Here is a 25,209-nt window from a genome sequence, read left to right as displayed (position 1 = left end):
TTCCATCATGTTTGAGATCCTGTGTCCTCTCTGAATTTGACTGGATCTGCTTTGATCCTGATCTGCTCCTTTCTCATCCAGATGTGACTCAAGCCTACTTTCTGTATTCCTGCAGGTCTCACCTGCTCAGCTCTGCAAATTCTCCCATCTCCTGCCCTGTGGTTATGTCTTCTGTGGATTCCAGTGGGGATGGCGGGAAGTGGCTGGATGCCCACTACGACCCAGTGGCTGGTCTCTACACCTTCTCGTCCTGCATAGACCTGGCAGATCTTAGCGGGGACAGGGAGAGCCGACTCGTGGTCGGGGACCTGGGCACCGGCTCATCAGGCATGAAGCTTAAGGTCTACCGTGGCACGGCACTCATAAGTGAGAATAGCCTGCTGGACCTACCTGCTGGCCTGGTTGCCTTTTTTATGGACCTGCATGAGCCCCGCATCCCCGCTGTGGCCGTGGCCTCTGGACCATGCATCTATGTCTACAAGAACCTGCGGCCATACTTCAAGTTCACACTTCCAAGCCTGGACATCAACCCATTGGAGCAGGTGATTGTGGCCTCCGTTTTACATCCACAAGGAGAGAGTTAGGATCATAGAGAAGCTGGGTCACAGCACATTAAGTATGAGAATGCAATGGTTTATTTTTAATTTCTATATAATTAATTTTAATTGCCATTTCTGCTGAGTTTATCTTTCGAGATAGGAATTCAGTGCCTTTGACAGAGTCAAAAGGTTAGGACAATTCCAAGGCCCCCTGAGGGACTAGGGACCCTCCACAATTTTTTTGTTGTTGTTGTTCATAGAAATTTAAAAATATTTGGGGCCGTGTCAATTATAAAAATCATATTGTGTTGTCTAAAATGGTTTTTAGCGGTAAAAATCAACTGTTACAATACCACTCCCAGATCAGAAAGCACACATTCATATTTGCAGTTTGCCTCCATTTCACTAGCATTCAATGAATGAAGGAAATAAATTACCAACATTTTCATATATTTAACATGCCCCTTTACCTTTTACCACACTTAACAGATGAGTCAGACAGCAGCGGTTCTAAACCACGTGCCTCCTGGCCAGTCAAGAAGTGGGTTTGAGGTGGTGAGGAGAGACGCAGGCTGAACCCAGGTTGTAGTGAAAATTATGAATTTAATGATGAAAGCTCAAACAGTCCAATACTGGCGGCACGGCAGAGGGTATAGCGCACAGCTAAATACCGGTAGAAACTGACAAAAAGACTGAAAAGAGAGCTAAGCAAACCAGGACTTATCAGTACGACTGGAGAGCATGAACGTGCGACATGTGACAGTAGACGAGGACACGACGAGACGAGGACAACAGGTGGGTTTAAATACACTGGGAGGGTGATCAGGAATGAGACACAGCTGGGATCAATCAACGGGGAAGACGCAGAGACAGACTCACAGGACAGAAACTGAACACAGAAAAACCTTACAATAAATTCACAGAAACACAGATCATGACAGTAATAGCAGTTCAGGGAGAAGGGGGAGGAGATTGATTATTTCACAGATTATCTGTCTCGTAACAAATTGTCATGAGATGGTGCCAGCTTTAACAAATATGGAGAGAACATATTTTTTATTAAAGTTATATACTGCAGCTTGAATAAAATGCAAATATGTAGTATTTTATGAGAAGTCTGGATTGCTTCATGTATATTTTGCACGTTGCCTATGCCCTATGCCTATAACTGTTGCACGTGGGGAGAAACATTTCAGTAATCTAAGACTGATAGAAATTGTAACAGCAGCTGTGCAGGGGGGGCTCAATAAAATTTTTTGTCATGGGGCCCAATATTTCTGGCGGCACCCCTGGCTTTTGATGAAAATTTTCACAATTATCACACTATAAATTGATCTTATTGAGTGTGTGACCAGCTGCTGTGCTCTCATTGGTCAGGATGTGTGGCAGCAGGTGAGGGAGGGTCAAATCGACCCTGTGATGCTGAAGGAGATGCTGGAAAGTATCAGGAAGAAGGCAGACATCCCACTGTCCATCCGATCGCTCAAGTTCTTGTCTCTGGAGTCTGATGAGGTGGACGAGTTTGTTCAGCTGTACAAACAGCAACCAATCAGGCGGCAGGTAATGCTACCTTTGTCATCAAATTTGTAAATGCTGCTGCTCCCCTGACCGGTACCTGTTTCCTCAAAACTGGACGTGGACTACATCAGCAGTAGAGCAGATGCAGGAGAACCAGTGTTTCTGGCACTTGCTCAGTAACTCATTGATTATTATATTAAATTATTCTTACTGTATCATCTGTAATTATCCCACTCAGTGTTTCTTAGCCATTGATTTTTTTTGTAATGTTTAAATAAAAAGAGATTCACACATTTCTGTATTTCTGAAATTCACACATGTAATTTGGTATGGGATTCCACACAGTCCTGAAAAGTTCAATTCATCTAATACAGTTTAAACTACCTATAGGGTCCACATGCGAGTTTAACTCATATTGATTTCATTTAATGTGAACCCAGAACTGTTTGACCTCTAAGAAACCAGTGTGCTCATTGATTGTGTTCTTTCAGACGGTCATCACCTGCATCGGAACTCTAAAGAAGAGCACAGCCGATGAGGACGGGATTAGCTGTTTGGTGATTGGTACAGAGAACAGCGACGTCTTCGTCCTTGACCCTGAAGCTTTCACCATTCTCTGCAAGGTACACTCTAGTTAGCTGGTTTAAACCGGTCTACTGGTTCTAAACTGGCTTGACATGACTCGAAATTAGTCTGACCTAGTTTTTAACTGGTCTGAAAACATTTAGATGACTCTAAACTTCCATCCATCCATTTTCTTGCACCCTTTTTCCCTCAGTGGGGTCGGGAGGGGTGCTGGTGCCCATTTCCAGCCAACGTTTCGGGCGAGAGGCGGGGTACACCCTGGACAGGTCGCCAGTCTGTCGCAGGGCAACACAGAGACACACAGGACACACAACCATGCACACACACACTCACACCTAGGGGCAATTTGGAAAGGCCAATTAACCTGACAGTCATGTTTTTGGACTGTGGGAGGAAACCGGAGTACCCGGAGAAAACCCACACACGCACAGGGAGAACATGCAAACTCCATGCAGAAAGACCCCAGGCCGGGAATCGAACCCAGAACCTTCTTGCTGCAAGGCAACAGCTCTACCAACTGCGCCACTGTGCAGCCCCGACTCTGGTTGAGCTAATTCTAGTTAGAAAAGTGCGACGCACAAAAAATTCTATGTTTCTCTGCTGGCCTGGGAACGCCTCGGAATTCCCCTGGAGGAGCTGGCCCAAGTGGCTAGGGAGATGGAAGTCTGGGCCTCGCTTCGGGGACTGCTGCCCCCGCGATCTGACCCCCGTATAAGAGGAAGAAGATGGACAAAAATATTCTGATGTATAAATCCGTGCGTACGCACATAACTGCGCACCTTTCCTTTATAATCCCAATTTGCGGGAAATGGAGCGCAGCTACTAGTCTGGCCTGTCACCACCCATAACTTCCGGTATAAGTATCCGGAAGGCTACCACCACTTAAAGCAATAACCATGGCAGCGATCCTTGCTTTTACCAGTATAAGTATTTATAATAATTATGTAATTTATTTAAAAGGTGTTTTCTGAGCACAAAAGGTCACCCCATTAAAATAAAAATATTCCAAATAGAAAGAAATGAAAATGCTTGTTTGAACAGTGGAACGTTCAGCCAGGATTTTAAAAAAAGATGTTGTGTCAGAGAGTGGGGAATGTGGAAGTTTATTCTAAATAGGGGAATCATGTGCATAAATTGCACATTTAAAGAATAGAGATTCTTTGTGCCATAAAGGCACATTCACAAAGTGGGCATGGCTCGACTGAAGGATGACTGACCTGTCAGCAGTTCTAGCTGCACTGGTGAAGCACGGCTCCGTCTTTAAGTTTTGCTCATAGCTCCAGGATGATAAGTCTGGGCAATCTAAACGCTAGTAAGCCATCATCAACACATCCCCAGCAGATCAATATGGTTTCTGAACAAACGCTCCCTCCGAATTCTCTGAGAGTGATGTGCTCCATCAGAGTCAAAACGCTCCACAATTACGCAGCATACCTTTGTGCAGCTACTTATATATGTGCGATTATCTACACTAGAGATGTGCCCATGAGGGCCGATCACCGATACGGATCACATAATTATTTTTTTTTTTTTATCATAAACACTACCGGTTACATTATGTGGAAAAAGGAACCATGAATTCACCTTAATTTAGACAAAAACTTGTTTTTAATAACTTTTTCCAAGAAGAAAACTAAACAAAACAGGCATTCTGCAAATTGTACTGCTATTGGTAATACTATCTTTAACAGATTGATAACAAATGAAGGCTCTGAAGAGGCTAAATAATGCAAAGAGTCAAAATAAAACCTCTCAACATTGACAAAAAAATTCAAGTATAAAACTTAACATTCAAAGGCAAATACAGGATCCATTACAATAAACAATCCTGAGTTACTGAATGAAACCTTCCTGATAGCATGGCGGCTAGCTGATTACTGCTAGTTCTGATTGGCTGTTTCTGACTGAGCAGAGTAATTATGCACAGCAGGGAGGAGATCGATTATTTTTTTAGAGATTATCTGTCTCATGTTAGGACAGCGAAAATTTTAATACGTATGTAAAATTTATTTTTTTTAAGTTATATGCTGCAGCTTTAAGCAGAGGTTCGGTGTGAGAGTCACTACCAGCTGGAGCAGAAGCGGCGCTCCGTCTGTCAAATACAGACGGAGCTCCGTCTGTATTTGACGGCGCTCAAATACAGACCGCTGATATGCGGTTCAACAGCTGTAACGCTGTTGAACCGCAGTTCAACAGCGAGAACAGAGCCAGTGTCTTACGTCGCAGCTACTTAAATTATTTTGCAGGTTATTTGTTTAGCTTTCTGACCGTCATGCTAATCCGGGTGAGTGTTTGTAGCTGTGCGCTGCTTTACCTGCTATCTGATCCTCCATATGTCTTTTTTACTGCAGTAAGCCTCGATGTAGCCAAACTCCGTCAAGTATGGCATTGCTTTTATGCCGTATTAGATTCGTCGTGTTGATGCATTTTGACCTGCTTCACCCCGAGGTAATTTTCCACCGCAACAAACTTCCCCATTCACTCAGTGCGATACAGTTCCACATTGCTTAGGATTTGTTGCTGCGCGCTTGCGCAGTGTGAAGGAAAGAGGAGACCAGCTGCACAGGCAGGCTGCGAACTGAGATGCAAGTGATCGGTTTGTGTGATCGGCAACAAGAGACCGTGATCGGCGATCACCGATCATACACTTTTTCACAGAAATCGGCCGATTATGATTGGTGGCCGATCGATCGGCACACCTCTAATCTACACACCTCGATCACCTTAAACATAATCAAACCTGACCTGTTTTGAGCTGATCCAACCCTGCTTTATTCAGTGAGAATGAAATTAGCCTACAGATAACATGCATTTCATGTGCTTCGGCATACAGACCAATGTATTACGTCTGACAAAAACTGAGAAAATGTACTATTTACATTTGAGTGACGTTTTCAAATCCTTTTACTTTTATTTTGTTTATTTTGTGTGTGTGTGTGTGTGTGAGAGAGAGAGAGAACAAAAAACAGTGTTTGATGCTTCTTGGCAGGTAAAAAGTTTGCGTCTATTTACACCACGTTCATTTTTATACATGCTGACTTGTGCATAAAATATGGCACCTCATATTTTTGGTGCATACACACACTTCACACAACTGGACTGACTTGACCTGAATTGATCTTAACACTTTGTTATTCCAATTTCTTTTTGACTTTGAGGTAGCTCAGTCTGAGCTGTGGAGTACTGCAGGAATCCATACTTGTCCCCTTTACATTTAAATAAAAACAATACGCTGATGACACATAAACCTTCTCTCACTGACCGCCTCTTGAGACATCACTGAAACCTAACCTTTCCTCCAAACATCTCTCTGTGATTGAAGATGTCTCTTCCCGCTGTTCCCACCATGATGGATGTCACAGGTCAATTTGATGTGGAATTCCGCATCACAGTGGCATGTCGCAATGGCAGCATCTACATCTTACGCAGGTAAGAAAAAACTAACCAAACTCACTTGTTCTTGAACTCGTCTAACACACTGGAACTTAAACTCATACAGCCGTTTTTCCTGCTGCTGGTCAGGGAATCAGAGAAACCAAAGTACTGCATCGAGTTGTCATCTCATCCTGTTGGGCTGGCGAGAGTTGGGAAAAATATGGTTGTAGGATGCACTGATGAGAGTCTACAGGGCTTCACACAGAAGGTAGATAACCAACTGTTATCTGATCAAAGGAAATATCGTAAATGATTAAATCAGTCAGCAGCTAAGATACTAATTTGAGTGATCCTCCTGGATTCTTTTTTTTCTGTTAGTGCAGGAATTCTATCACAGTAACAGTCTGTATGTCTGCGGTTGTTTTTTCAGGGTAAGAAGTTGTGGAAGATTATCTTGCCGGCTCCTGTCACTACAATGGCTGCCATGGACCTCCCCACCAGGGGCCTTCAGGCTGTCCTGGTGGGCCTGGCAAACTGTCAGGTTCAGCTGTACAGGGATAAGAACCTGCTTAGTACCATCAAGACCCCCGACACAATCACCAGCATCTGCTTTGGTCGGTACGGCCGTGAGGATGGGACCCTTGTAATGACCACAAAGGGAGGCGGCCTCATGGTGAAGATTCTGAAGAGGACGGCAATGTTCGATGACATGGACAGCACTCCTGGCCCGCCATTGGCTCAGAGTGTTCGCCTCAATGTCCCTAAGAAAACCAAGCTGTATGTGGACCAGACACTGCGGGAGCGGGAGAATGGCCTGGCAATGCACCGAGCCTTCCACATGGACCTGAGCCGCATGAGGCTGGCTGCTGCTCGAGCTTATGTCAAAGCTCTGGAGTCCAGCCTGACCCCTATGTCCTCCAGCCTCTCAGAGCCCCTGAAGATGAACGCCGTGGTCCAGGGCCTGGGCCCATCCTTTAAACTGACCCTGAATGTCCAGAATACAGCGTCCTGTCGGCCCATCATGAACCTGGCCATCAACTTCCTTTACGACGACAACCTGTACAGGATCAGGAACCCATACATGAAGATCCCACTGCTGGTGCCAGGACTTATTTACCCTTTTGAGACCTTTGTGGAGTGTACCAGCGACAAGGGCATCTCTGACCTCATCAAGGTGTTTGTGTTGCATGAAGAGAAGAGCTCCCCACTGCTGACGGCTCACATCAACATGCCGGTCAGCGAGGGTCTGGTGCTCAGCTAAAACCCAGTCTTCCTGTTGACTGATACAGAAGCTGCAATGGAGAATGTGGAAAGGAACCCTTCAGTTCAAGAACTGGTTAACAGTGATAGCTTTGAGCAGAAGTCTGTTCAGCCCAGAGTTGGTGAATGCCTCCGCTGGTTAAGACCGCTGGTTTCCAGCAGTTAGCAATGATCTATGAGCTGTAAACCAAACAATATGAATCAAATGTCTCCAAACTGGTAGTAGTGTATCGTAGTTGAATCTGCGTTGTGTCTTGTGGAAATAACAGCCAGACAACAGCAGAGCTGAAGGCACTTTTAATGCTCTTGCATCCAAACAGCAGAAAATAGCGGTCAAAACAGGCTTTCTCTGATTACAGTGCTCCACAGCGCTTTCTCCCACGAAATCCGAACAGAAAGAGCCGCACATGTGCAACTTGTGTAAAATAACACATTCACCTTACAAAATAAAAATTGCAACAATAATTAATAACTAAGCCCAAACATGAGCATAATAATCTTGAACAGTACATGAATAACAACAAAAAAAAAACCAATTAGACAAAATATTCCTACCAAAAGCAATGAAACATCACATACCTGCATCCAAACAGCAGAAAATAGCGGTCAAAACAGGCTTTCTCTGATCACAGTGCTCCACAGCGCCTGTTTAACTATGAACAGTACTATTTTCAGCAAGTGGATGTAGCATTTTCATTAGCAATGTTTCATGTAGCATAAAAGCAGCTAAATATCTGCTAACACAGTTCTAGCACTGTTCAACAAAGTTCGAGTGCCCCAAAGCACATTATTTTACAAGAACATATCACTTATACTTAAAATACACTTACACAGAAAACAAAACTTCATACCTTCTCCCACTGAATCCGAACAGAAAGAGCGCGACGGAGAGTGTGGGAAAACCTTTCATGAACTATAATGGTATGACCCGTTAATTTTTCTTCTTAAACCCCGAATTAACACCCAAAACAACAATATATGAACTCAATATGTTCAACAGTAGAGAAAACAATTCACATTTTCATTCACAATACACCACATTTAAATAAAAATAATAATTTTGAAATGGGGAGTTACCCGCTGTTTTGGGATGGATCTGCCGTCTTTTCAATATAAAAGCTGCCAGTGCTCATACGAGTTCCTACCGGAATAACTTATCACTTGACAATCTAGTGTAACAACATCACACTGCTACCTTCACCCCCACTGTTTTACACTATATTGCAGGCATATTACCCAAATAATAAAGAAAAACAAAAACCAAGCAAACAAAATAAAACAAAGATAAACATACTATTTTTTTACAAATCTGACCACGACAATTCATGTGACCCAGATATACCCTCCATACAAGACCAAAATGGTCAACCAGCAAAGAGCTATTCGATGAAGAATTAGGGAAGATGAGGGGTAGCTAACTCCCCACCTCACCATAGAAGACATGCCACTTGCATATCTATTATAGAGTACACCCAAAATCACCCCAATGCGTCCAGTGCAATGGACAACCTAAATAAAATCATGACCAGACCCCATTATAAGAAGTCCCAATAAAAAGAAAGAAGAAAACAATAAAATAACACAAAATAAATGGCCCTATGAGAAAATCTTAACTTTGTGTGGACATTGTCTGAATCAACTTGTTAACAGGTTTGATAAGTCTACCCAGTCTCGTCCGTATCCGTTCCCCTGGAACAACCGAAGGAATCCCTGAAGGTACAACACTTCCAAACATCACATCAACAGGCACAGGATGAAAAGTGTGATTTTTGACCCTGTATTCTGACGCAAACGCAGCTAGTCAGCGACAGATATCGACAGCAATCGACAGTTTACATTTTCACTCACGGGAGTCGAAATCTGTCGATTGCGGAATCCTTGGAGGGGGGGGGAGTGGTGGTGCAGGGGAGCAGGTGGGCGAGAGGTGTTAACGACTCTACTTAGCATACGAATAGCCTAGCATATGCAAAGGCGCTGCAGCAGCCCCACGTGGATTCTCAGTCATTGGATGAAAAACAATGACATCAGAGTTCATCATTGACATGATTGGTTGGTTGATGTGTGACCATTGGATAGCACTTATGTCTTTATAAATAAACCCTGCCCCAATCATTAAAATTTTTAATACTGTATTTTAAAAAATCTATATAAAAAATAAATGCTGTATTAAAATATATTCATTTGATATTGCTTATATGCAACATGTTCATATATGAGGAACATAAAAGAGACAGAGAAGTTTGTTTTATTTCTTTCATTTTATTTTTTTTACTGTTTGCACACAAAATAAGACATAAATGCTTGTCCATTTCTGGACCATCTGGCAGTGTTTTTTTGTCCAAACATGAACATTATGCTGCGTTCAGGACAGGCCCAACATCTCTCCTGTAGCGTGGACCTGACGTCTCTTCTTGTTGTATAGACCTGACGTCTCTTCCTGTCTTGTAGTCCTGATGTCACTGAGCGCCTGGTTGGAGGAACTTGGGGTCCATCCTGACACCGCCTCATAGCTGCCATCCTCCCAGAATGCCACCTCCTCTGCTGCCAGTACTCTCTGCCTTCCTCCATCAGCCGTTAATACAGAACAGACAATCATGAGATACAGGCATCTTTTAGTCATTATGAAACTACAGTGAAATTGTTTGGCAACTTCCAGCTTAGTATGCACACATAAGACATTAAAACAAACAAACAAAAAAACACAATACATTCTTACAAAATGTATTGAAAAATAGAAAAAACTTGGAAACAATTGGAAGAAAAAAGAAAAGCAGTTGGTAATAAATAGTAAAACATAGTTCAACAAACTCTGAGGCAGATAATTTGCTTTGATGGATTTTAATAAATCACAGTAGTTTAATCATTCAAGGAATTGTAACATCTCTATATTAGTAATAAATCTTACCTGCTTCTTTCTTTAGCTACATCCGGATGACCGGCAGTAGGTCCTGGATGCAGCTGGAAAACATTTTTGTGCATTGTCAATACATAGCATAATTACATTATGTACATAAACAATATTGAAGCATAAAATATCATCAACATACTAAAATAATAGATACTCACACACAGTGGCATCTCTGTCCTCATCACGGACATCAGAATGTTCCTGAAGAGTCTGATTGACACAAATGTGACTCCCATTCTGTGGAGTTGGTGGAAATAAATGTAAAATTAAAAAAATATTGTAGCAAATATATTGCTTTCTCAAAAATACATAAGTAAATAAGTTAAAATTATTCTCAACCAGCCATTATACAGTCGGGAATCAACGCAGTCATTATACATACCAGCTTCATGACTTCGTCCTCAGATCTGTCCTCCGTCCGCCATTTTGTAGATCTTTACTGCGTTCCACACTCTGCCTTGCTGTACTGCGTTACAACAAAATAAATAAAATAACCGGAAGATCAGTTTTCCTTACAAATATGCGAGTGTTCACTATTCACTAAATGTGAAATCATAACTTACTGAATTTCTGTTCGTCCTGGTGGACTCCGTAAGAGCTCCTCGGCACCGTGGTCTGAGGTCTGGCTGGTAGGCTTGGCCATTTTTCAGGTCTGAAAAAATCAAAGAAGATGTGAGTATTTTTAAGAGTTCAGAACATCACATGTAATAGAGATTACAATACAAAATCTCACCTTACACTTGTTTCGGCATTAAGAAAACGACAGACCGCTTTCTGTAAGAAACAAACTGAAAAGGTAACTCCGTGTAATAGGACTTTTTCCACCATTTCACACAACGCACGGGTATTTTCATTCATGTTGGGTGTAGGCCAGGGGTGCTCAATACGTCGATCGCGATCGACCGGTCGATCGCGGAAAGGTTTTGAGTCGATCTCGGCAGGTGACAAACTGAACGCCGCCAGGACGCTGAGACCAGCACTTCCTCTTCTGATAGGCTTATCAAAAATATTCACTAAGATCCTAAACGTTTGTAGCTTAATTAAAAAAAGAATAATTATTAAAAGTCAACAAAACATGTTAAAATTAATAATCTCAGTAATTATTGTTTCAAGAAGGTGTTGCGCAATTCTGTACGTTTCGGTTCCATTAACAAAAAAAAAGAAAAAAGGCGACTCAAAGACCGACTGACAAACAGAGTAGAAGTTTAAATTAGCTACTCAACCACTGCTGTGTTCATGAGAGGCTTATTAATAATCGAGAAATAAATATCAAGCCTGGAAACCTGATATCGTAACGGACTGAATGTTGTGTTTTAATGTAGCCTAATCTTTGCTCGGCTTGCGGGGTGCAGGCGGTTGCCACGGCAACGGGTGTGCTTAAACGACAAAGAGACCGAGAGTAAAAAGGTAGGACATGTTTTCAGTTGATAGTCTGTTCGGGTTGTTTTACCTTTTTTTTACCTTTGCTGTGGCTCATCACACCTGCTGTAGTTTCTGAACATTCAATAAACGACTAAATTGGACTAATTACCTCGTTCGTTTGTGAGCATACGTCACAACAAACATCAAATAGGAGAAACATATTTAATTAAGTTTTAACAAATTCTACCGCGATAATTATGTGAAATTAAATGAATTATATCCCGACTTCAGAAGATTTGCCTTTACCTTTACTGGGCTCTGTGTTTCTTCCCATCAGTCTGTAGTTTCTCATATTGAGCTCATCAAGCCAAATTTCAGATCCACCATGACTGACTGACACCTGCTGGCGTCAGGTTTGCAACCAGCTTCTGACTGAGAAACCAGTAAGCTGCTCCCAGTGTCAGAATCTCACTGAGGAAGAAACTGGATTAGGTTTTCTGTCACTTTATTATTTCTGCTATAACTGATGTATATTTGCATATAAAATAAGTCAATAGAGTTTAATTTGCAATTTTTATGTCTTTGTGTCATGAGGTAGATCTCAGGCGGCTGGTGAGAGAAAAAGTAGATCTTGCTCTCAAAACGTTTGGGCACCTCTGGTGTAGGCAGTTAGCACTCGTTACCACCAGTGCAAATCTTCCTCTGGAGTTTAATGGCGGATGCTTGACCGACTCTGAAAGCACATTACTGCCATCAACTGGACTGGAGTGTTAAATGAAAGTTGACAGAAAAAATACATTCTAAAAGTTATTTTTTCTAAAGTTACGTGACAGTATATTTTATTTTTATTATTAGTTGCTAAAATGTTTTTAGATGTATATATGTTTATTTACTCAATTCTACTTTGAGCTGTCTCCTTTTTAGTTTATACAGAATATGATTCATAATCCGTGAGTTATATTTAGTGCTTAACTAACAAAACTTTAAAAAAAGAATACAAATGTTTATACTCTATCAAAAGGTATCACATACTTTCAACCATTTTGTTCTTTAATTTAAACTTAAGAGTTAAGCAACTGAATACTGAAAAATCTGTAGTTTCTTAAGTCCTGTATTGTGATGTGGAATGACCACTACCACTCCAATATAGCATGACTCTGGGTCTTTAAAGCAATCAGTGAACATTAACATTAGTTTGAATATTATTCACAAAAATACTTTATGTACAATGAACCACTCTGGAACATATTTATTATTATGTTTTTTTATTAAGTTGTGCAATTCCTCCCATCACAAGATAAATCTTCAGATAGGAGGAATGTCAAAGTAAAATCACGTTTCACAAAAGTCTATTGTATGTAATCGTGCATATTCTTCTTTTATATCATCAATTCAACGAAAACTAAGTTTTTTAGTGCTCCTAACACACATGTAATATATTTTAATGGATAAGATAGATTGTTTTAATATTCTTTCTCCAAACATACTTCTTTATGGTGAACAGAAGGTAAAAAGTGTTAGCTACAAAATTAATAAGAGTCAAAAGGCGGTGCTCAACAGTTCATTTTGTAGCACTATTTAAAGTGTAAAAGGACTGGATGGAAGAAATCAGAAGACTAGAATTCGTCTACTGGAGCCGTTGTCAGTAATCAATAAAACGATACAAAAGAACTGCTTTCAATACTATGTATTTTGAAGAAAAAAATTAAAGTGAACAATACAAGACATACTTAGAACCCAAAATAAATACAAAAAAATATATACACAGTACTGCGGCAATCCTTCATTGATTTGTGCACAACTGGTCTCAACTTCCCCGCTGGTCAGTCCAAAGTCTGACCGACGCACATTCAGAAGTCCATGGTTGGATTATCCAGATATTTAAGTTGACAATGTCCCAGCGCAAGTTCTTTCAGATAAAGAGATGAATAATGGAGTGTGTGCCTGAGTGGTGAGATGGAGGGGGAACTGATTCAGACCAGGATGAAGTGATTCTTAGGGCTCTCCTGGCTCCAGCCAGTTTTCAGAAGCTCGCCATCTTTTACCCTAAAAAAGGGGATCACCTGGCCTGTATTAAAATAAACAGGACCAGTAAATTTCCAGCCTGCTAGTTAACTAGACTTTCTTTTCAGTTATACTCATAGATAAATGCAATAGATCTAATCTGTCAGACCAAATAAAGTAATATTTATCTCATTTTCTTAAATATGTTGAATTTAAGACGTTAGATCATACAACAATTAGCATTGGCTACCACCAACATGCTAAAACAACAAAACAACATTGTGTCCACTACTCACCAATTCCATTAACAGTTGAGAGCATGGCAGCTTCAGGGCTCCAAACTCACTGGATCTTTTCAGATCTACATGATTTTTATGTTGTAAGGTTAAAAAAAGTGCATAACAAACAAAGAGATAACTGATTGTTTGAACACCAACCTGTAGCTCCTTTGTCTCCAGCTCTCCCCCTCACACCTGACTGGGGAAAGCTGGAGCAAGCCTAAATAATTTCATCAGGTGTGTCAATTGGCTGCATGCACTGTGTGACTGACTGTCACTCTAACCAATGGGGCAGCAAGGCGGGACTAAGGGCAGTTTTTTCACCCCGGGTTACAATTTGCATTTGCATGGCACTCAGCAACTTCATTTAAATACAAAAACCTCTGCTAGGCACAAGGGGAGGAGGGTAATAGGGGAACACGGACACACAGCGTTTTTGACCATTTTTGGCAGTGTTCGACTCTGACAAAAACCTCTTGCCGAAAGCCCTCAATCTCCATGCACACGGCAGAACAAGGTGTCAATAGCTGTCAAAAATCCCATTTTTCGTCCAGTGAGATAACCTAGGAGTTTGCCCGAACATTAAAAAGAAAGGCGGAAAACTTGTTTCGTGTACCGTGCAATTATAGGCAAAAGTCAGTGTGTTTAGCATCTGAGGCCATTTTTCCTTTGCCCGAGGAGGCAATGCACAGATCATGCTACCCAGAGTGCGGTTCAGACGTTCAGCCTGGCCATTTCCCACAGGATGATATGGCGTTGTATGGCTCTTACGAACACCGGCCATCTGGAGTAGCTCGGCAATGAGGGAACTCTCGAAATTAGCCCCTCTGTCAGAGTGAATACAAGCCGGAAACCCGTATATGGAACAAAATTATTCCATAACACGCGAGTCACTGATTTGGCAGACTGATTTGGGCATGGGTAAGCACATGGTCTGTCACCACTAGAACGTCGATGGACTTGTTATTGACATCCTCTGCAGACCAGAAGTCAATACAAACTAATTCTAGTGGTGCTGATGTGACAACAGAAACAGGTTCAGGTGCTTTGCTCTAGACGCATCTCTTGCAATGACTCGCATATTCTTTGACATCGTGTTCCATCGACTCCCAGTAAAAGCGCTGTCTAGCAAGCCACAGTGTGCGCTGCTGACCTTGATGGCCTGCATCATCGTGCACCCCTTTCAACACCTGACCTCTCAAAGCAACTGGAACCACATATTGGAACACTTTTTTCTTGCTCACCACGTTTAGAAACACGGTACAACACTCCCAGCCGAGTCGTGAGTTTACCCCACTGTCGCAATGTACGGTTTGTCTCCCGCGATTCGTGAATGCGCTCACGTCGGGATGGTCGCCTTCCCCTGTTCACATAAAAAGAAACCCGGCTGACCACAGGATCCTGACACTGCTGATCATACAGCTCCTCATGAGTGAGGATAGGCAGTGGGCTCTGCCCCACTGGCAACAGTTTCTCCAGCTGTTGTGTGTAGCATGTTGCTCTCATTTCTGCACCTTCACTTCAACAACGGTGAGACTTAAATAAGGCTGACACCTCATCATGAGAAACTCTCCCACCATTGTCCTTAATGTCCACAGTGCCTGTGACAGAGCCCTGGATCGGAGAGGTAAGTTTAAGCTTCCCATCCACAGACTCTTCCTGAGAAAGGCGAAGCATGTTCTGAACATCGTCCACCAACAAACGTCTGGCCTCTTCCAGCAAAGTGTCATATGGAGTCCTCGTCAAACGGTGCATCATCTTGTGCTGAGCAAATGGTTCCCTGCTCAATGCATCTGCCACAATATTTCGCGGCCCTGGAATATACTGAATGTCAAAATCAAAGGGGGCCAGCTTGGCCACCCACCTCTGTTCGCAAGCATCCAGTTTCGGCTTGGTAAGAATGTACTTCAGAGGATTGTTGTCAGTCCAAACAGTAAATTTATGTCCACGCAGCCAATGACTAAACTTATCATGAATAGCCCATTTCATGGCGAGAAACTCGAGCCTATGAGCCGGGTATTTAGACTGCGCATGATTCAAGGACTTACTAGCGAAGGCAATGGGCCTCGCAATGTTGTGGCCATCTTGTACCTGTGACAGCACAGCTCCTAATCCGGAAGAGGACGCATCAACAGAGAGCAGGAAAGGCTTTGTAAAGTCGGGGTGGGCAAGAAGAACCTGCTCCGTCAACAAAGCTTTCAAAGTCCTGAATGCTTCCCTACACTCTGGGGTCCAGTCAGCCGCAACAAGCTTATGTGTAAAGCTGGTTTCTTTCAGCCCTTTCCCCTCCGTGGCTTGGCCGTCCCTGTAGTCAGGTGGAATAATGGCTTGGCAATCACAGAGCAGTTCTCAATGTAATGCTGATAATACACCACCATGCCAAGAAAAGAGTGAATCTTCTTAAGAGATGGCGTGGTGCCATCAGGTTCCATAAGATCTGCTTCTGACACACCTTCGATTGCCTGCACTTTGTCAGGGTCTGTTGCAATGCCGTCTCGTAACAATGTGACCCAAGAACTTGACCGACTTTCTCAAAAACTGACACTTGGATGGAGACAGCTTTAAGTTATGTTCTTTTAACCGCCGGAACACCATCTCAAGCCTCTGCAAGCTTTCCTCCTCAGGCTTCCCGAAAACCAACAGATCGTCCAAGTAACAAAGAAGGCTTAAAAAGTTCTGGTCACCAAAGATCCTGAGCATCATTCGCATGAAAGTAGCAGGGCTGTTACACAGACCCTGTGGCATGCGGTTATACTCATGTAATCCGAGAGGAGAGGAGAAAGCAGTGTATTTCTTATCATCTTCATGAAGTGGGACATTGTAATATCCCGAAGTCAAGTCCATTGAACTAAAGAACGCGTTGCCTTCCAAAGCTGCAAGGATGTCAGCTTGATGTGGTAAAGGTGCGCATCTTTGACTGTACGGGCGTTCAACCACCTGAAGTCCATACACAACCTCAAGTCACCATTTTTCTTCCAGCAAAGAACAAGTGGAGAAGCATACTCACTGCTCAACTTTCTGATAATTTCACGCTTTTCCATGTCATCCAAAGTTTTTCTCAACTTTTGGCAGTGAGCAGGAGAAAGCCTAAGATAAGGCAGATGGAAAGGGCGTTCATCGGTAAGTCTGATGCGATGGCAGAATTCGGCAGCCTTGCCGCAGTCCAAGTGATGTCTTGAGAACACATCTTCATACTTTACAACCAAGTCAGCTTCTCTCTCCAAAGTTTGGAAACTTCACAGTCACCAACAGACAGATCTTGCAGCCCCAAATCTGCTAATTTGCCAGGTCCACATGTTGTCTTAACACTGCAACATGACTCAGCTGGAAGGCTGCCGTGAAAGCTGCTCACCCTACCCACGTTCTGATGTACCCTCATCTCCATGCCACCATCAAAATCCTCCAAGGCAATGCATGGATAAACATCAGACACCTTAGCGTTCCTTCTCAACACAATCGGGGACAAAGTAGGGTTGATGATCTTCACAGGAAAGCCACCCTCCTTCCCAAAGTGGAGTAAATATTCTGCCAACCATCACACTATGGTGCACGCAGCGTGAAGTGCTCGTTTCAACAACAACAGTACTCCCCAGAGAGAGTTCAGTCTTAGGTGGAAGGTGGCCGCACACAACATGCTCACTCATAGGCTCAAGAGTCACTGCCTTTTTCAGTTTGACAGTGCCAACTTTCTCTGGGATTTCCTCCCCCCTCCACCTTTCAAGATTGGCCAAAAATCTGACAAACTGACTATTTGCATCCAGACAGGTAGAGTCAGGTCTACTCAATATCCGCCAATAGGCCTCATCAGACTTAAACTGTTTGATGAGCGGTTTCATCACATTGGTGCCAACAATGAGCTCATCAGCCTGACCTTCAACCACCAAAACTGGGACAACATAGTCACACCCAAACAGCTTAAGTTTTAGTTCACAGATACCCACCGGAACAGTCTGTTTCCCACCACACCCAACAAGAACAATATTAGTGGGAGGGATTACATCTCCCATCATCACTCCTGCCTCACATAGCCGAGGGATCATGTCTGCACGTACAGATGTAGCCATAGACCCACTATCTAACATCCCCCGCAGCTCAATCTTGTTCCCAACTAGCACTGTAGTGAAAAACAGGCCGTCACTGATAGGCAATTCTGCCACATTCTGGAAAATGACAGTTTTATCAGTAGATACTGTGTTGCAAGCCATCGTATACACAGTCTGAATGTCATCGTCAAAATTGGGGGAAACACTACAGAGGTCCGCACCATCCCCCGCTAAATGAGGGCCATCTAGTTTTCCTGAGGCGAATCAGCCCGTCCCTGACCAATCGGATGCGTTTGAGGTTTCTGAGTTTGAGTACAGTGAACACTGATGTGCTCCAGAGAGAAGCATCGGAAGCATAATCTGTGCATCCTACAGTGTGACCTAGTGTCATGTTGCAGATTGCCACAAACCTGACATTCCCATGAGCGTCTAGAGATCTGCTTATTGGACCTGTGGCTTATAGCCTGAGTGTTACTGATCAGAGCTGTCTCCAGCAGATTCAAAACCCTGTTCATTGTGTTGTTTTCAATGACTGTTTTGGAGCACTCTGGCTCTGGAACACATCTAGAAGTGGGCAACACAGTTTGTTCATTGACAGCCACCCCCTCGCGTGAAAGCTCGGTAGCCGCCACTTTCTGTTTTCCGCGGCTCCGAACAACCGCATGGTCTCTTAAATACTCATCCAAATGGTCTTGCATTTTACTAGCTGTCCAGTCGCGAGAAGGCTTGGTTTTAAAAACCAGTGCCAACTCTCTGTCAGGACAATGGTGAATAAACATGAGCACCAGATGTGAATTCAGGTCAGTCATTGATTCCCCCTTACTAGCCAAGCACCGTTCAGCAACCTCTGCAGCTCTGTTAAGCCGTATCCAGTAATCAAGAGGTCCCTCATTTGTGTATGGTGTGCTAGCGTAAAAGTCAGCTAGCACCAGATCTGAATGAATGGTGTCCGCAAAATGTTGTCTGAGAATACTAAAGATAACAGAAACATCTGTAGTCTTTGCATTACTACGCATCCAAACTTTAGTGACATCTCTTGCCCTCCCCATCAGTCTGTTCATAACCACTTCTACCTGTTCAGCATTAGTGGAGGGTTTCTGTCAAAGGTAGGCCTGCATGAGATCTTCCCACTCAAAAACAGAACATTTATCAGATTTGTCACCCCTGAAGTATGGTGGAACATCAACATCAGAGCATAACACAAGATTAAGTTTTGATGCATCAATAACAGTAGTATAACCTTGAAATGACTGTGAAGTTTTCTTGTTGTGATCCGGGGATGGGTCGGGTTGAGACTCCGAAATAGCATTCTGCATCAACGACATCTTGATGGACTCACCTATTTCTGACCCAATGGACCTGATTAGATCAATTAATTGGGTGGAGGCAGTTTCTCCATCAGGTGAAAACACAGGAGAGGGTGAGATAGTCACTGGGCTCAAGCCTAGAGTGAAACGTAAAGGTTGACTAGGCAGTTCATCAACCCCCTTTGCCCTCCCAGACCCAGAAAATTTTGAACCAAAAATCCCTGGACTTCCTGGAGTAGACTGCATAGCAACTGCTAACTGCAAAACCCCTCTCCCTCTACCCATGGATAATTCTCCATGTCTAGGAATTTACATTTTATTCACATTCTGACACTCCATAGAAAGACCTCACTGTTGCCCTTTATGGGAAAAAGACATGAACATGTCCAGGACTAAAGAAAATAAAAACGAGAAAATTCCAACCAACAGTGTCCGAGGAACTCCGCCGTCTTCCCCAAGTAACAGATGGAACCAGAAAGCGTTGTCCTGCAACACCGGTGGTCCGCTTCAGCTGACCAGACGACGGGTCACGGCACCAGTTTTGTAGCGTAGTTGAATCTGCGTTGTGTCTTGTGGAAATAACAGCCAGACAACAGCTGAGCTGTAGGCACTTTTAATGCTCCTGCATCCAAACAGCAGAAAATAGCGGTAAAAACAGGCTTTCTCTGATCACAGTGCTCCACAGCGCCTGTTTAACCATGAACAGTACTGTACCCCAAAGCACATTATTTTACAAGAACATATTACTTATACTTAAAATACACTAATTAAACACGGAAAACAAAACTTCATACCTTCTCCCACGGAATCCAAACAGAAAGAGCGCGACGGAGAGCGTGGGAAAACCTTTCATGAACTATAATGGTATGATCCTTTAATTTTTCTTCTTAAACCCCGAATTAACACCCAAAACAACAATATATGAACTCAATATGTTCAACAGTAGAGAAAACAATTCACTTTTTTTATTCACATTTAAATAAAAATAATTTTGAAACGGGGAGGAACCTGCTTTTTTGGAATGGAGCTGCAGTCTTTTCAATATAAAAGCTGCCAGTGCTCATCCGAGTTCCCACCGGAATAGCTTATCACTTGACAATCTAGTGTAACAACATCACACTGCTACAGTAGCATCCATCCATCGGGGCAATTTGGAGAGGCCAATTAACCTGGCAGTCATGCTTTTTGGACTGTGAGAGGAAACTGGAGTACCCGGATAAAGCCCACGCATGCCCAGGGAGAACATGCAAGCTACATGCAGAAAGACTGGGGCCGGGAATTGAACCCAGAACCTTCTTACTGCAAGGCGACAGCTCTACCAACTGCGCCACTGTGCAGCCCCTACAGTAGCATTGATATTGAAATATTATAATGCTAAGAGAAAACTCCAGGTCCCAACCTGATGAAGTGTCCTTCAAAACTGTTGGAACAATATCTGCCTGGAGGAATCAGGCCCGAGTGGCTTCAACACTAACAGATGAACTAACAGCACTATCAGATTGTACAGGACAGTGGAGTTCTTCATCCATTTACTTATTCAAACACAGATCAAACCCAAAGTAAAAAGTGTCAGTATATAAAATGATTGCATGTTTTCTCTTTAGATATACTGTACTAAATTGTAGCTGTGTCAGAATAAAAATAAAAGTACAACTTGTGCACAGTAACATCTTTTCTGTAGCTGGTTTTCAGTTGTTCTCCTCCCACAGCTCCTGCATAACCCTCAGCCTCTTTTCACTCCACAAGACTGCATTTTTGTGGCTGGAAGTTACTTGTCAGACAGCTTTGTAAAAAGGAGCAGCAATGAGAAATACTGAAGACATAAAACAAATCTATTAAGTGTAATTGAGATAAATAGCAGAAACAAAATAGTAAAAAATAAACAGATGAAACAGAAGATTGAAAGAATTGAAAGAGAGATGCTCTAAAATACAAAGGACAGTTAGAAATCTAAGAGAAATAGATAAAGATGGGAAGATGTCATATCAAAACTGAGATCTGGACCTACACGGTTAAATAGCTCCTTGAAGACAATGAATAAGCATGATACTACCAGCCAGACATGTTTTTCTGGATCTGTTACATATCAGCATTAAGAACACATAGACTTACAAATATTTATTCAGGGGCAGGACTTTGAGTTGATGGAGGCTGAAAAATTCAGGTTTGCCTTGTTAACATTTTTGAGGAAATGGGGTCATTATAATTTGAGGTTAAAAAGCCGTTCTGATTCAAGATCAAAATGTAATCTTTTCTAATACATGCAGTGGCAGAGCTAGACTTTTAAAGTTGGGGGGGGGGGCAGGACTACCTATATATATATGTGCACACACACATTTAACATGTTGCCCCCCCCAATATGCATATATATTGGGCAATATATATATTTATAATTTGAATATTTGGTAATTTTTTAAGCCCCTCTGTCATTTGACATGTTATAATTAACACCTTTGATTGGCGCACATGGAGACATGATAGACTTTACGCTAAGAGTTCATCACAGAGGAAACTAAAATCAATCAAATGAAAGATCCTTTCTGAATATCATCTCATGGACACTGAACTAAATGTATCTTTCTCACCGGGAGCTGACAGCGTGTTGAAGAGTTATGGACACCTTGGTTAGGAAGCTCTGCTTTGACAGGTCATTTGACAGGTAAAAATAGTTTGGGTCGGACCAGAATTATTTGCCTGATGGTGGCTCTGGCTTCTAACATTTAATGAGTTTGGAGCACACAGAGAAAACCTAAAGAGGATGTGATCTACTTATTGTAGTTTAAGTAGAGGAATAACAGCTGACTGTTGAGAGAGGAAAGAAATTAAAGTGCAGATCCGTTAGACAGAAACAAGCGCAGTGTGCTGGGCAATAAATGCGCTTAAATGCTCCACCGTTACGCTCCAATTAATCACACATGAGATGACAAACGCCAAATATACATTTATAGTTACACTGCTTATGTTAATGGTGTTTTAAAAACAAAACCAGTAAAAACTTAACTGAGTTAATATGTCAGATTCCCTCCTCAGCCTCGTCTAGATAAGAACAGAGAGCAGTTCGCTGGTTTCTGTCCAGAATGTGATCAAGCGCAGCTGACACTTGGTGCGCAGACAGTTTCAACTTTACGCACAGAGAACATCGTGGAGCTCATTATTTATCATACTAAGAACAATATCTGTCAGAGAATCATCTCTGATCTGGACGCTTTAACGGACCAGAGGCTTGGAGCGCCTAGAGCAGCTGATCCGCTTCTGCTGGTTTTCCTCCCGCTGAGGGATCAGGAAACGATCAGAGTTCTGTCGTCTCCTAATCACGTCATTTCTCGCAGAGAAATAATAAATGTTTCATTTGATGACTACAAATTGGAAATAAAATGACGTTTTTTCTTTGACGGACAACGGAAAAACTCTAGCGCAACCTCTGCTCCAAACTACAAACATTATCGGCCCCTTTTCGGTTTTTTTTCTCTTTTTTTGCGGAGGATCAATACATAACTTATTGGTGTTTTACCATCACCACCAGGTATGAAGTGCTTTAGCCTTTGAGTTTCACCACAGCATAACTGAAACACCCAGGAGAAGAATTTCAGCTTGTTTTTATAAGTATAAAGAAGGCTGGTATCGCGCCTGATAAAAATCTATTTATTTATGTCATCACATGGACTTATATAGTTTTATACATTTTCTTTTCATATATTTATTATTGTTTTTCTTCTTTAGATATTAGGTTGACTTAGAATGATTCCAAATAATATACAGGAATAACCTGTACATTATTTGGATAACCTGTAATGTACAGGTTATTTCTGTAATGTACAGGAATAACCTGTACATTACAGGAATGTTATTCCTGTACATTATTCCAAATAATGTACAGGAATAACATGTAACAACATGTCAATCATCAGGTGGGGCCACTGGGCGGGGGGGGCAATCAGATGGCAGGGGGGGGGAGGCACTGGCCCCCCTCTGGCTCCGCCACTGAATACATGAACCCCCTCCCCCCTCCCCCATCAATGTGAATTTATGTTACAAGGTCGTTAAACTGTGTAAACTGTGCTGTCGCGTCATGTGACGTGTTTCAGCCAATCGCAGCTGCAGAGCAAGGAAATGTGGCGCAGTTCAAGGATAGTCCCTCCAGTTAGTGGTGGCAGAAAGCTGATGAATTGTCACCATTAATATTTAAGGGTCAATTTTTAGCTATTTCTTTTTATATCAATGGTTTCTAAATTCCCTGACGTGTGGACGCTTTTGTCAGATGCTCGCCGCCGTTATGGTGAGCTGTTCGCGGAAGAACCTCCCCAAGTGGCGGCATGTGCTCCGGGCAGAGTCAACCTGATCGGGGAGCACACTGACTATAACCAGGGATTCGTTCTTCCAATGGTAAAACACTCAGCTACGACTGTTGTCCTTGTTTGTTGGTTGGACATGTTTATGTCAATGATACAACTTCAGACCCAGTAAATACCTTACGTCAGCTTTAGGACGGAACTAATGCGATAACAAAAAAGAAATGAGAACTTTGCATAATTTCTATCTTTTACTAAGATACCTCTTTTTTTATCAGTTAAATCTAACTTTTTGTGTTGAAACAGGCGCTTCCCTTTGTGACCGTGGTGGTTGGAAGTCCAACCTCTGGCCAGGGAGTTACCGTTGTAACCGCAGCGGAGGACGCTGATGAACCCCGGAGAGTTGACTTCACCTTGACAGGCGATGGATGCTCTCTGTCGCCAGGGTTACCTCGCTGGGCAAACTATGTGAAGGGTGTCATACAACACTACAGGGGTAAATATACGATCTGGTAAAATTAGACGTGGAATGCTGTTTTTTCCTGTATTTTATTAAATTACTCTTAATATTAACAGGCTGTTAAAAATGTTATACAACGGAACTTTTAGCACTTTTTACACTTTACGTTGGACACCAGATACAAGACTGACAAATGCGTCCGCCAGATGCTCACTGCCTGTCTTCGGTGAGCTGTGCAGAAGAAAGAATTTTGTCTGAAATTATTTCAGAGAAATTTTTTTTATCAATGCCTGGGAGCAATACTCCACTTTCTGTGTGATCTGTTCAACTTTTTATATTGTGATGGAGGTCAGTTGGTTCATTCTCTATGTTTCTGCTGTCCCCCACAGTCTCTTAGCTCTTACTGATTTGGATAAAGGTAATTTTATTTATATAGCATATTTTCAGCAACAAGGCAATACAAGTGCTTACACTTTTACACTGTTTAAATACAGCTATTTAAGCTCCTGTTACCCATGAGCATTTGTGTAAATTTGGTCTGCAACTTCCTGGCTGGCATTCTTGCATGTTAAGACTGGGGGTGCACCAATTTGTCAGCCAGCTAATTTCCTTAATTTTGGGAGATCGATGATCGGCAAATACTTGCATGTGAAGCCGATCTTATCCACTGATCTTATGTTCTTCAGCAAAGGTCTAAAGTTATCCACTCTCCTCTTCTGCTCTCCCACAAGAAACTAACAGATCGGCCCACGAGGTCATATCTCCACATTTGCATTTAACAATAGTCACTTTCTTGCTATATTTAGCGACATTTCAGACAAAAAAAATAGTATCATCCAAAATTAGAATCGGGTCAGGTTTTCTAAAGATCCGGGATCTACAATCAGCTAGAAAACTGCAATTGGTACACTCCTAGTTTGGCTCTTGCAGAACAAGTACAAGTTTACCACCAACATACAGACTTATTTATCTTTTTCCAAGCAGTGTTGCTGTCAGCAGAAGAAATGTCAGGTCTATGTTAAATACTTTTAACCAGGCACGTGCAGAGGGGGATGGCTGGGGGTGCTTGAGCACCTGCCCTTTTTGCTCCTTGCCCCCATTTTTTTTAATTTTATTTTCTAAGCCCTCTTGTGACACAAAACATGTACTAAAATTATTATTATTATTATTATTATTATTATTATTATTTTATTTTATTTTTTGTTTTTTTTGTACAACATAATAAGCCATCCGGTCACCTTGTTACCTTTGACCTTTTGCCCGTGACGCATGACGTAGTTG

General features: G+C 42.3%; 2 protein-coding genes across 3 annotated transcripts in view; both read left to right on the top strand.

The window, feature by feature from the left end:
* Positions 1 to 20,846, top strand: part of bbs1 (Bardet-Biedl syndrome 1) — a 35,585-nt gene extending 14,739 nt beyond the window's left edge. The window contains exons 2-7 of one of the 2 annotated variants that reach the window (XM_008438119.3): positions 116 to 542; positions 1,917 to 2,099; positions 2,549 to 2,680; positions 5,965 to 6,071; positions 6,165 to 6,285; positions 6,448 to 20,846. In XM_008438119.3, the coding sequence (XP_008436341.1) occupies positions 165 to 542; positions 1,917 to 2,099; positions 2,549 to 2,680; positions 5,965 to 6,071; positions 6,165 to 6,285; positions 6,448 to 7,278 (1,752 nt within the window). In that variant the 5' untranslated portion in view covers positions 116 to 164 and the 3' untranslated portion in view covers positions 7,279 to 20,846. Of the gene's footprint in view, positions 1 to 115; positions 543 to 1,133; positions 1,335 to 1,916; positions 2,100 to 2,548; positions 2,681 to 5,964; positions 6,072 to 6,164; positions 6,286 to 6,447 lie in introns of those variants that run through there. The other variant, XM_017310841.2, reaches the window with a different exon arrangement.
* Positions 20,847 to 23,258: 2,412 nt separating this feature from the next.
* The window catches only part of galk1 (galactokinase 1), a 37,747-nt gene continuing 35,796 nt past the window's right edge, over positions 23,259 to 25,209 (top strand). Inside the window, exons 1-2 of the mRNA XM_008438117.3 lie at positions 23,259 to 23,562; positions 23,775 to 23,964. Of these exons, the coding sequence (XP_008436339.1) occupies positions 23,398 to 23,562; positions 23,775 to 23,964 (355 nt within the window). The 5' untranslated portion in view covers positions 23,259 to 23,397. The remainder of the gene's footprint in view (positions 23,563 to 23,774; positions 23,965 to 25,209) is intronic.

This window comes from Poecilia reticulata, chromosome 19, assembly GCF_904066995.2.
Source record: "Poecilia reticulata chromosome 19, P_reticulata-male-v2, whole genome shotgun sequence".
Taxonomy (NCBI): domain Eukaryota; kingdom Metazoa; phylum Chordata; class Actinopteri; order Cyprinodontiformes; family Poeciliidae; genus Poecilia; species Poecilia reticulata.
This window is presented reverse-complemented; position numbering and strand designations above follow the sequence as displayed.